The sequence below is a fragment of the Mesoplodon bidens genome (assembly GCF_964165515.1).
Source record: "Mesoplodon bidens genome assembly, chromosome: 7".
NCBI lineage: Eukaryota > Metazoa > Chordata > Mammalia > Artiodactyla > Ziphiidae > Mesoplodon > Mesoplodon bidens.
Window position 1 is genome coordinate 40839328 of NC_138164.1, and position 12517 is coordinate 40851844.

At 47.9% G+C, this 12517-nt stretch overlaps 1 protein-coding gene and 1 pseudogene across 2 annotated transcripts in view; both read right to left on the reverse strand.

Moving 5' to 3' along the window:
• The window catches only part of LOC308620080 (centrosomal protein of 78 kDa-like), a 319042-nt pseudogene that overhangs the window by 78828 nt on the left and 227697 nt on the right, over positions 1-12517 (reverse strand). The window lies entirely within an intron of this gene.
• Positions 1-12517, reverse strand: part of LOC308620425 (forkhead-associated domain-containing protein 1-like) — a gene marked incomplete at both ends in the record, with an annotated part of 101606 nt that overhangs the window by 936 nt on the left and 88153 nt on the right. The window contains 4 exons of the mRNA XM_081239963.1: positions 7302-7464; positions 8002-8222; positions 8647-8742; positions 11659-11783. Coding sequence (XP_081096089.1) covers positions 7302-7464; positions 8002-8222; positions 8647-8742; positions 11659-11783 — 605 coding nt within the window. The remainder of the gene's footprint in view (positions 1-7301; positions 7465-8001; positions 8223-8646; positions 8743-11658; positions 11784-12517) is intronic.

Here is a 12517-nt window from a genome sequence, read left to right on the forward strand (position 1 = left end):
TTTTTGCGGTACACAGGCCTCTCAGTGTTGTGGCCTCTCCCGTTGCGGAGCACAGGCTCCAGACACGCAGGCTCAGCGGCCATGGCTCACAGGCCCAGCCGCTCCGCGGCATGTGGGATCTTCCCAGACCGGGGCATGAACCCGTGTCCCCTGCATCGGCAGGCGGACTCTCAAACACTGCGCCACCAGGGAAGCCCAAGGCCCACTCTTGGGGAAGGAGTCGCCCAAGTTACACTTGGCAAGGAACCTGGAGGAAACCTTTCTGTACTGAGGAGATCCTAGACACCAAACTTCTAAGCTCAGGCTGGAGGGCAGGGAGAATGGGAAGCTGGCTCTTTGCTCTTAGCCGAAGCACCATCTGCCCCGCTTCTGTTAAAGCCAGAGGCAGCGTGAAGTTCCAGGGCGTCTCACATCTCAGAGAAGCACAATGTTCCCACAACATCCGGGGCCCATCCCAATATCTCCTCTGCCATTTCACATCCGCAGGTGGTCCTCAGACAAAACCTAGATGTAGGGCAGTTTCTGCCTCCTCCCAGCTCAGTCATATATGTGAGTGAATAAGTAACAAACTTCCAGTCGTTTCCACTTTGCAGGGTGGCAAACGTCTCAGATCAAGTGGGGCCCTCAGGATGCTCTCTATCCTCTTAACATCCTGCTCTGGGGAGTAACCACCTTCTGGTCTTAGCACAAGGATGCTGGTTGAGAAGCTTCTATTTTTCAAATATATCCCTCACCTAGAATATCTTCGTTTCTTCCCATGATAATTTGGTTGCCTCAGCATGACTGTGGCCTTTTATCAAACTTGAATGTCTCCTCTCTCATATTCAACCAAAATGTGTTTGGCTTTCTAGCTTCCTGAGAGCTCGCCTCTACTGTCTGCAAAGTGGGAACGTGGACTGGCTTAATTCCAGTTCCAGGGCTGATTTGTCAATGGCAATGTTTCAACATGTTCAAGATTTCATAGTCTTAATTCTCGACTTTGAAGAGAATTCTAGAGGATGCTTCCTTGAAATTTAAGACAAATTCCACTGGAAATGTATCAGGTTTATTACCTGGAGGTTTATAACCTAAAGGAGGAAAAGCTAGCACTCCCCTGGGTGTCAGATCTGCACTGATTCCCAGCTCTCCTACTGAGCTGTGTGGCTCTGGACAAAGAAAGTCTCTGAGCCTCAGACACCTCATATGTAAATTGGGTATAATAACAACACCCACCCCATAGGGTTGTTGTGAAGCTTAAAGGAGATACTGCACGTCGGGTGTTTGGCTCTGTGCCCGGCACATGCCAAAGGCTCAGTACATAATAGATGTGGGATAACTGTCCACTGGGCTTCCTGCTGACGTTCTAGGGTTTTCTCTCTTCTCTCTTCTGGCTCACCTGGAAATGTGAGTTCTGCATCTTTGAGTTCTTCATCAGCTCTCCAAACATTCGTCTCTTTAACACAGAAAGAATATTGACAACATTTAGCTTATGTTCTTCTTTGCCTTTTGCATCAGAGAAAAATGGATTTTTCTCAACTTTCAGATGCTACCCATTTGGATGGAATGTTGAGCCTTCCTAGGTGAGGAGGTGAGGATAGAGGTCTGCAGAAGGGGGTGTGGCTTTGGGGTAACGCTACACTGTCCTGCTGCACCTTTTAGGGAATCTCTGTTCCAGATTCCAGCAGAGAAGGAGGTGGTCAACCAAGAAGGCTACGAAGGATACTGTATTCTTCTTGGAGGACAGATCTGCTTTAGCTGGAAGCAGAGCCTCCTAGATCAGTGGAAGAGGCTGTAGATGTCCAGTGGCTTTCCACCCAGTGGAAATGTTGAAAGCCCCAGTGGCTAACCTCCCTGGCAGGGACTACAGGGGCCTGTTGGGAAGCCAGCATCACTGAAAACCTGGAGCTTGCCGCTCCCCTGGGGTTTGATGACTATTGCTGACCCTGATCTGCTCAAGACCCTGCACCTCAGGGGCAGCTCATCAAAGAAAGAGCACCCCCTAGGCACTGGAGACACAAAAGTGAGAGGGAACTGGGGTCTCCCTTGCAGACTGACACTCCGCAGGTGAATGTGCAGTGGTGTCAGGAAGGAGACGTTCTCCTAGAGCCCTGAGCATCCACTGGGGTCGCCAACCTGATTCCTACAGCGGCCAGGAAAGTAAAAGAAGTGGGTGAAGTGAGCTGGGGTGGTGGTGGACAGCAGCAAACACACGAGCCCAGCGCCTTTCTAAGGGGCCTGGAAGATGGAGGCTTGTGATGGTGGCTTGTGGGTCTGTGGGCCTAGGGTCGCCAGATCTTCCAAGTTTCCCAGAGAAGCTGGAAATCCAGAGTATTCCAGGAAACTGCCCTATTTTGAAATGTAACTTTAAAAAAACTCCCATGAGCCAAATGGAATATATCTGTGGGCTGCCATCTTGCGACACCCGCTTCAGAACCTCCCTGCTTGGTGTCTAGTTGGTGCTCAGTAAATGTTGGAGGGGTTGCCAAATAAAATACAGGATGCCCAGTTAAATCTGAATTTCAGAATGAAGCCAACAAATTTGTGAGTGTGAATATGCCCCGTGTAATATTTAGGACATTTATACCGAATAGCTTTTGTTGTTTATCTGAAATTAAAATTTAACTGGGCATCGTGTTTTTGGTTTGTTTGTTTTCCCCTCAATCTGGCAACCCTACCGGGTAGTCACACAACTCAGGGAGGAAATAAGGCTGTCTTTTGGGACAGGGCATAGGTGCTTACGAGCCTCTTCCCTTCTCCCAGAAGGATGCTAACTCTACCCTCAGAGGACTGTCCGTGAAGGCTGATGGGCCCGTATTGAACTGACAATTGCCCTCCAGGCGTTTTCCGTGGAGAAGGCCTCCAGCCTGCGGCCACTCGGTATTTATCACAAACTCCGTTGAGACAATCACTATCCAAATTCCCAGATATTACAGAGCAGGGCTTAGTTTTAAACCAACAGCCTTCTTCTCTCCCACCCCATCCCCCCCCCCCGTTTTGTTTGCAGAACCGTTTATCCAAGCAAAATCCCATGAGGAACTTGGGGTATAAGATAACGGAGAGCTTCTCTGGCGGGAGAAAGGTGTGTGTGCTTTGAGAGTCACACCCTTCCATGGCACCCAAAGGCTCCAGGGAACCCCAGTTTGAACATTGCTGCAAAATTCCTTCCTGGATTAAGTTCCATCAGTGGGCAGCTGGGCACTGAGGGCAGAGCCTGGCCCCTGTGCACCTGCTTTTCCTGAACTTTACTGAACTCACTGGGATGTGATGAAGGGGGTGCGGGAGGGTCTTTTTCTTTAGCCTTCTTCTATCCGTATGCTGCATAGGCCTGGCCACATGGTTCTACTTCATCATTGTGGGCGGAAGAGCACCACCCGAAGCCCCTCCAATCCCACGCCCCTCCTACACAACATCTACCAATTGTGGGGCTTCCCTGGTGGCGCAGTGGTTGAGAGTCGACTTGTCGATGCAGGGGACACGTGTTCGTGTCCCGGTCCAGGAGGATCCCACATGCCGCCGAGCGGCTGGGCCCGTGAGCCATGGCCGCTGAGACTGCGCGTCCGGAGCCTGTGCTCCGCAACGGGAGAGGCCACAACAGTGAGAGGCCTGCGTACCGCAAAAACAAACAAAGTAACAAACAAACAAAACACACAAGTGGCACGGAGGAAGCCAGAATCTTGAGAATACCTGGGCCCAAGGAAATCTTGGAAGATAGTGAGTTAAAGAGAATAGTGAGCATAATGACGATGGTAGGAGAGCATGTATGCTTTGTGGTCCTATGTGCTAAGGGTTTTGTATACAAGCTCCCATTGGGAAGGCTACGAGCTAGGTGCCATTTTTATTCTCATCTTAAAGAAGAGGGATCTGAGCTAATTAAGCAGAGGGAAGGTTAGGGGGTTTTCCTGGCTGAGACCACAAGGCAAAGCGGTGGTCACGCCCCCTAGCCAGGACTTGATTGGTTGGAGATCTGATTGGCAGGAGAGCTGAGCGGCTTCTCCTGCCAGAAGCAGCTGGTGCCCTTCAGCCTTTCTTACACTTCAAGCCCTAAGAAAGGGCTTGCGTGCTTCCCAAGTGGCAACTTCTGTGCATTTAAAAATTTCCTCTTGAAAATCCCAGCCTTAGCCCTTTCACAAAAGGTATCTGGGTCCTTTCTTGGCCGTGGCCCTAGTCGTATTCACCAAAGAGAAGAGCGCGTCCCATAAGAGCTGGCGGCTTTGGGAGGACCGGGGAAGGCGTCAGCTGGCAGGAAGCTCCCTGAAAAAAATAGAGGAATCCCCACCCATCCATGAGCTGCCTATTCTTCCCCCTTAGAAACAGGGCTTGTGATATGCCAGGCACTGTAGGCATTTTGCCATTTAACCCTCCCACTGCCCCATGGAGTAGGCCCCTTGCTAAGAGTTTTGGTTGCTTTTGTTGAGGAACCTGCGATACAGAGGTCAAGCCACTTACTCAGGGTCATTCGGGGCAGCGGTGGGGATTGACCCCTATTTGTTTGACTCCAAATCTGGCCTCTGAACTCTGAGAGACACTGCCGGCTTCTCGAGTGATGTGGGAAGTGGATTCGAGTGAGCACGGCCTGGGCCGCGTTTCCCGTCCCTCTGCCACATGGACAGAGCCACAGGCCCAGTTCGCTGTGAAGGCCCAGCATCTTATACCAAGTCTCATTTTCACAGCCAAAGATATTAGTGTGGAAATAGGACTTTTGATTCTTGAAAGATCTGCTTGGTGAAGAGATGATCAAACATTAAAACTACAAACTCCATTTTTTTGGGGGGGGCAATTCTGAAGCTTAAGATGTGTAATTTCATCTCAGTGCTTCAACCTTGCCACCTCTGTGAACGGGTGAAGAGTTTCAAAGTTTTATACAGGAGGCTAAAGAACTAAGGCTCCTTGTGAAAATACTAAGTGTAAAACTTAGAAAAGAGGAATTCTGCTTTCTGTTCATTTCTGCTTAAAGACAACGAAGATATACTCCCTTGAAGGAATGGATGCCAAGACAGATGTATACAAGTGCCCTTTAGGATCCAGCAAAACTTTAAAATGTATTATTGTTTTCTTCCTGACAAACAGGCTGGCACGTCCCTTGCATTGTGTATGAATGAGGCAGCCCATGAATAATGCATGTGAAGCCTGATTATGTAAATCCTCAGGTTTTCAGTACATGACAATGGCTTTTTTTGGGCCCTTCTCTCTCCCATTCTGTGGTCTGGTGTCTCTGCTTTGGGGCCTAGTCTGCCAAGCCCTGTGGGCGGGGGGGGCATTTCGGGGAGGGGTGAGCTCTCCAGAGGGCAGATCAAAGGGAAAGTCACAACTCTGTCACTGGCCCACCTCTCCCTGGCATTGCTTGGTGTGAAAGGAAACTGTCCTCTGCCTGAGGCAGCCCCATGACACATGCAGACTAAGGCCTGTGATGTTTAATTCACAGCAGTGAGCACTGGAAACACCGCATCCAGGCTCCCTCAGAGCAGGACAGCCACTTTTCATTTCTGGGGCTCTAAGTCAGAGAGCCTGCTGTCTGGAAACCTGTTGCCTGGAAGGTTCGCAGGATGGAGGGCAGGCTTCTGCAAGGAACTATCTGACCATCACCTCCTGGTTAAGGAGAAGGGCACCCTTCTATCACCTTGGCCTCCTTAGAGCTCATGCAGGAAACAAACACACACATGCAAATACACACACATGCAAACACACAGCACATACTCACATGTACACAGATACACGCAAGCATGCGTGTACAAATACACAGCCCCAAGTCAGAAAGACTGGAGTACTATTCTGGCTACTCAGAAGAGCAAACCCAAATCTTTATTCTCAGAAAGCTTATTCCTCGGTGTATCCCTGGCACCTGGCAGAACAATGAAAATCAGAAGCGCCGCCTTTAAAAACACTCGGGCTGTTCACTCAACTGATTGTGGTCATCATTTCAGGAGGCAGGGAAGTCAGATCATGATGCTGGACACCCTTAAGCTCAGTACAGTGCTGTGTGTCAATTATGTCTCAATAAAACTGGTAGAAAAAATAGTTATCTGGATAGAAAAAACAAGATAAAATACACAAATTATCAAAAGTTAAAAAATACAGATGAGCTAGACTATGAGTCTCAGAAAGCACTGTTCACAACAGCCAGGAAATGGAAGCAGCCTAAATGTCGATGGAGGAGTGGATAAAGAAGATGTGGTACAAATATACAGTGGAATACTACTCAGCCATAAAAAAGAGTGAAGTAATGCCATTTGCAGCAACATGGATGGACCTAGAGACTATCACAGTATGTGAAGTAGGTCAGACAAAGACAAATATCATATGATATCACTTATATGTGGAATCTAAAAAAAATGATACAAATGAGCTTATTTACAAAACAGAAAGAGACTCACAGACTTTGAAAACAAACTTATGGTTACCAAAGTGGAAATGTGGTGGGGAAGGATAAATTAGGATTTTGGGTTTAACATATACACACAATTATATATAAAACATGTAATCAAGAAGGACCTACTGTATAACACAGGGAACTCTACTCAATATTCTGAAATAACTATTATGGGAAAAGAATCTGAAAAAGAATAGATATATGTACATGTATAACTGAATCACTTTGCTGTACATGTGAAACTAACACAACTCTGTAAATCAACTATACTCCAATATAAAATAAAAATTAAATTAAAAAAAAGAAAGTTAAAAAAAATAGAGGCAAGCTAGACTATGAGTCTCAGAGAGGTTAAGCTAACACATATATATGGAATCTAAAAAAAAAAAAAAAAAAGAATGTTCTGATGAACCTAGGGGCAGCCAGGAATAAAGACACAGATGTAGAGAATGGACTTGAGGACATGGGGAGGGGGAAGGGTAAGCTGGGACGAAGTGAGAGAGTGGCATGGACATATATACACTACGAAACATAAAATAGATAGCTAGTGGGAAGCAGCTGCATAGCACAGGGAGATCAGCTCAGTGCTTTGCGACCACCTAGAGGGGTGGGATAAGGAGGGTGGGAGGGAGACGCAAGAGGGAGGGATCGGAGGATATACGTATGCATATAGCTGATTCACATTGTTACACAGCAGAAATGAACACAACACTGTAAAGCAATTATACTCCAATAAAGATGTTAAAAAAAAAAAGCTGCCTGAAGTCACACAGTAAATGGCAGAACAAGAGTCTAAACCTAAGTCTGCCTAAAGCTAAAGCTATTCTGCCACCTTCCTTTGCAATGAGTGAATGCATTCTTTGCTGCCTGGATCCCACTGGGGCCTCAGTTGGCTGTTTCTAAAGGGAGCTGAGGGGCAGCCTCAGAGGCTCTGCTCCGAGCAGGGACCTCTCACCTTCTGCTGCCTGATCGCCCTGGTGACCCTCTTCTCCTGGTGCAGCCACTCTTCCATGTGCGCCAGGGCCTCCTTCAGCAGCGCCTTTTCTTCGGCCTCTCTGGAGATGTCCTTCAGCTTTGCCACCTGTGACTGGTACATCTGAACCGACACTTTGCTCTGCCTGAGCACACAGGAGAGACAAAGTCTCTTTTCTCCTCAGCTTTCTCACTCACCACCAATGCTCCTGACCTGGGAGATCCTCAGAACACTTCCATATATGCCTGGCTTCGCGGTTTCCTTACAAGTGGAGGGAAGGCTGAAGATGTGGGGACTAGAGGGCAGAATAAATAGCCCATTGGCTGTGGACGTGCAGCATGAAGGGGGCAACGGTTATGGTACCAGCCCCTCCCAATTTCCCAGAGAGGGTGGGGGAACGGATACCACTGAAAATAGGATGGAATTACGAAAAGCACACACATGGTGAAACATCAGACACATTTATAAAAGGTGCACCTTATTCCTTAACAGTAGGGTACTTTAACTGCTGCTTTCTTGCCCAGAGACTTGGGTCCATCAGGCCCTGAGTCACCATCCCGCCTGCCCCCCTCCACACCCAGGCCTCTGTCCTCTTGTCCTGGTCCCTACGGGTCTGCAGCTGCACCGAGGTTTAGCCTGGAGAATGGAGGCCTGGGCCTTTTGCCGGAGACATGGGCCACACATGAGCTGTTCAATGTCCTTCTCGTATCGTCTCAAAAGCTCTTCTTTTCTCTGCAGCTGGTTCTTGAGTAGGGTGATCTTATCAAACACCAGGTACAGGTCTGTTAGTCGAAGCTGGTAGACTCTCTCCCTCTCTTTTCGGGAGAGGTGTTTCATGGACACGTGACCTGACATACCTTTGATGTTCATCAAAGTCCCGAGGGTTTTGCTCATGTCCATGTACTACGAGAAAGCATTTCTCAGGTAAGAGGCCTGGCCCAAGACCGCTGGAGGCCACTTTGAGGAGGCAAACGTCTAATTCTGTTTCATTCATTTTCTGCAGTTGCAGAGAAGAAACACATGCTTTGCAAATGAGTGCATTTGGGGCTTTTAGTACGACTTTCATTTTCCCCCGCATCCATTTACACTATGCCTTTTTGAGAATTGGGGGGAAGTGGGGAGGGGGAATGACAACAGACATAAACATTCATTCTTACTACCCAGTCTTCCAAGGAATTGGGCTCTGCAATTTCTAGCCCATGCTGGGATAGGAGGTGGGTCTCGTGGAGCTACTGTAACAACTAAACATGTATGTGGAGTTGATGTTTAAACTATCTGCAGGGCACGCACGTTTGGACAGGAGGGGACTGATGCTGGGTATACCTACCAGCTTTTCACTAAGATCTAAAGCGTCAGCCATATCCATTTTCCTTAACTTCTCAGAGACCATGATGGACCCTGGGCTGGAAAGGCCATTTTGAGGCTGAAATAAAAAAAAGAAGAAAAACTCTCTTGGCATTCCGTTATGATTTTCTACATCCAGAAGAATAACCCAAAGAATAATGGAAGAACTGGAAAGATACTAAAGAATAATTTGAGAGAGTTAATTTTTTTAACATCTTTATTGGAGTATAATTGCTTTACAATGGTGTGTTAGTGTCTGCTGTATCAAAAAGTGAATCAGCTATACGTATCCATATATCCCCATATCCCCTGACTCTTGCATCTCCCTCCCACCCTCCCTATCCCACCCCTCTAGGTAGACACACAGCACCAACCTGCTCTCCCTGTGCGATGCAGCTGCTTCCCACTAGCTATCTATTTTACCTTTGGTAGCGTGTGTGTGTATATATGTCCATGCCAAGAGAGTTGGTTTTAAATCCAGTCTGACTCTGTGAACTGCTTTCTTTATGACTGTGTTCCTACCCCTTCAGAGCACGACTGCCTTTGAAATGATGCATCACTTGTGCCGTTCTTTGGCCACCGTCTCGTCTGTCTTCCCTTTAGGCCAGTGGTTCTCAACTGGGGGTGACTCTGTCCACCCTACCCACTCCAGGACATTTAGCAATGCCTGGACACATTTGTGGGTGTCATAATTGCTGCTGGCGTCTAGTGGGTAGAGGACAAGGATGCTGCTAAACACCCCACGATGCATAGGGCAGTCTCCCAAACAAAGAGTTACCTGGCTCAAAAAATCAGTACCGCTGATGTTGAGAAGACAAGCTCCAGAAAAATGGGGACCATGTGGCTTTTGCTCACTATCTCCCTCCTTGTGCCCAGCATGGCACCTGGCACCGAGTGGTGCATAGTGGGCATGTTTGTTGAATGAACGAATGAAGGTTAAGTGGAAAATAGCCTCCCTCCTTTTTATTAAAGGAATCTCATTTCTGTGCAGCAGAAACCATACCCTCACAAAATTTGGCCCAACCTTCTCCTAGCTCTGGAACCTAGTGGGTGGGCATCCCTTCAGACCCTTTCCAGAGACAATGCAGATAGTGTTTGCAGCTGCATCTCCCTAAGACCCCAACCAGCCAGCTGGCTGCTGGAAGCCCAAATGACTGCATGGAATGGCCACCAGTCTGAATAGGTTACCCGATCTGAATGACTACAAATAACCATAATAAGCCTCCTTAAAAAATAAATTGGCTTTTAATGCTTGCCATGAGCACCTCTTAGCCCTAGCATTTGTTGGCACTACCCTGAAAACCTCTGAGATTAAAAACAAAGCAACTAAAAAACTATAATGGCCCCCAAAGTGACTGTGATAGATAAGAGTGGACATATTTGTCTATGTATCTATGGAGATGAGAATAAAAGAGGGTATCTGAAGATGACAATAAACCGGGCAGATCTGCTGCAAAAAGAACCTGAGATGCTGCTCAGTGTCTTCAGCTACCCTGAGCTGCATCCTCTGTACCGCTCCAGACGCCCCCTCTTTTCCTGAGGGGAGGGTCACTAAGGAAGAGCCTGGGCTACAGGATCCAAGCACACAGTCCCCACCCGGTCTCTGCAGGCTCGCAGACAGACCACCAGGGACACACCCCTGGTGTGTCTTCAATCATTATTCTGTGACCTTGGGTGAGGTACTTGACCTCCTGAAGCCTTAATTTTTCTTATCTGTTAAATGGGGACAATAATAGTAACTATGACACAAGGCTGCTACGATGGTTAAATGACATAAGGCATGGAGCCGGCTGAGCTCGACGCCTGGCACACAGTAAGCAGTTCACAGATGTCAGCTATTCTTCCTCCTGCTCTTTCATTTAATTACTGCCAACCTTGGAGGATTGAGAGTTAGGAGGTTTCCTGCTCTGTGGTGTCAGTGGTGGGATGAGGGCTTGTTGCCAAGGAGAAGGTCTTGGAAGCAGGACCATCAGGACGTGAGATCCAGCTGAGCTCCCCACCTGGAGACGGTCCCTCTACTCCCAACCTCAGAGAAGGAAGGTTCGATTTTATCAGGAAGACCAACAAGTTTCTGAAGACTCACATCTCTAGACGTGTGAGCAAATGTCTAGAAAAATTGTAGGAGAAAATGCTGGTACAGAGAGGATGGCTTTATTATGTTTTCCAAAAGCTGGTTTAGACCAGCTGCTGCAGCAAGCCACGCTGGCCTGAGCTGTCCATTGTCATGTGTCAGTCAAACACCCGGTCAAACATCCATTTAGGATACAGGGCACCTTCAACCTAGCAATCAAATTACCTCTGAAAATCCTGGAAAACACAAACTATGCTCCCTAAGAAAGGAAGGTTTTCTTGGATAATACTCTTTAAATACTGTTTGACAATAATAACTATCATCTATTAAAGTGCTCGCTATGAGCTAGGCACTGGGATAAGCACTTTACATAATGATCTCCTTTAATTTTTCCATCATCATTTTACAGCTGTGAAATTGAAGTCCCAGAAAGGTTAGGAGGCTGCCCAAGGTCACAGAGCTTGCAGAGCTGGGATTAGGACACAGGTCTCTGATTCTAGAACTTGTGTCTTCTTAATCATCATGGCTCCCTTCTGCTGCCCTTTATGTGTTCATGTTTTTCAGTTTATAGCAAAAAGCAAATGTTAGGCTAGCTCATGACATACTGTTGTACATTAGCTTGTTGGATATTTTCTGCAGAATACAACATGTGATGTGAAAAGGAGGGCCCAGAGATTGACCTGGCCAGCATCAGTGCAATGCTATATCATGCTGTACATGATGGGAAGCCGCCTTTCTATTCAAACATTGGATCGCTGTTACGGCCAGGTACCGACCAGTCCATACAGGTGCCAGCCCATCAGGGAGGACCTGGCCTCGAACCAATGATGTATACAGTGGTGCCAGGGCACACGGCTAGTGTCTGTCCTCACGCCCACCCTCCCCACGTGTCAGTCAATGCAGAGACAAAGTTTCTTTGGTTACCATTCCGATCTCTACTCTTGAAAAAGTTGGCAAGTCAGGTTTTACCTCCAATATTTTCCGAACATTTTTTTCCATCCCGAGGGTCTTTAAGTCTAGAAATGATCCATCCATGTGGTCCTTGTGATCTATAAAAGAAATAATTTACACTCAAAAGAAAGGCTCAGGAAGAAGTTACTGCATGTAAAAGTCACAGCTGGTATTTACTGGACACTTACCACAGGCCAGTACTAATTAGCTCACCATCCTCCCTTGGCAGGTGAGGCATCGAGGCCCAGAGAGGTGAAATGACTTGTCCAAGGCCACACAGCTCATATGAGGCTGCAGCCTCCCAGGGCGGGGGCACTGAGGGGGAACCTTCAGCCACAGGTGTGAGGATGGACTTGAACGCAGGCTTCTGTGTCCTAGCCCAGGGCTCCACCCAGCAGCAAGCTTGGTTTCTTGAAAGCCCTATTCTCTCTAAACAGGGTATTTATCCTGGGAAGTACCCCAAGGTTGGTCCTTGCACAGCATCCGTCTATGAAAGAGTCCCAGGGGAGGCGCCATCATTCACCTGGTGTGATCACTGCTTGGCTGAGGCCCCACTGGGCGTGGGCACGCGTGGGTATGCAGAGTTGGAGGGGATGGCGTGTCAGAATGGAAGAGGTGGTTGGGTGAATGATGCCTCCCCCCCAAAGATGTCTGGGTCCTAATCCGTAGAGCCTATGAACATTACCTGACAGGGCAGAAGGACCTTTGCAGATGTGATGAGGGTAAGGATCTTGAGATGCGGGCTTATCCTGGATTAGCTGGGGGGACCCAACATAGGCGCATGGGTTCTTACAAGAAGCAGACACAGGGAGTCTGACTACAGACAGAGACG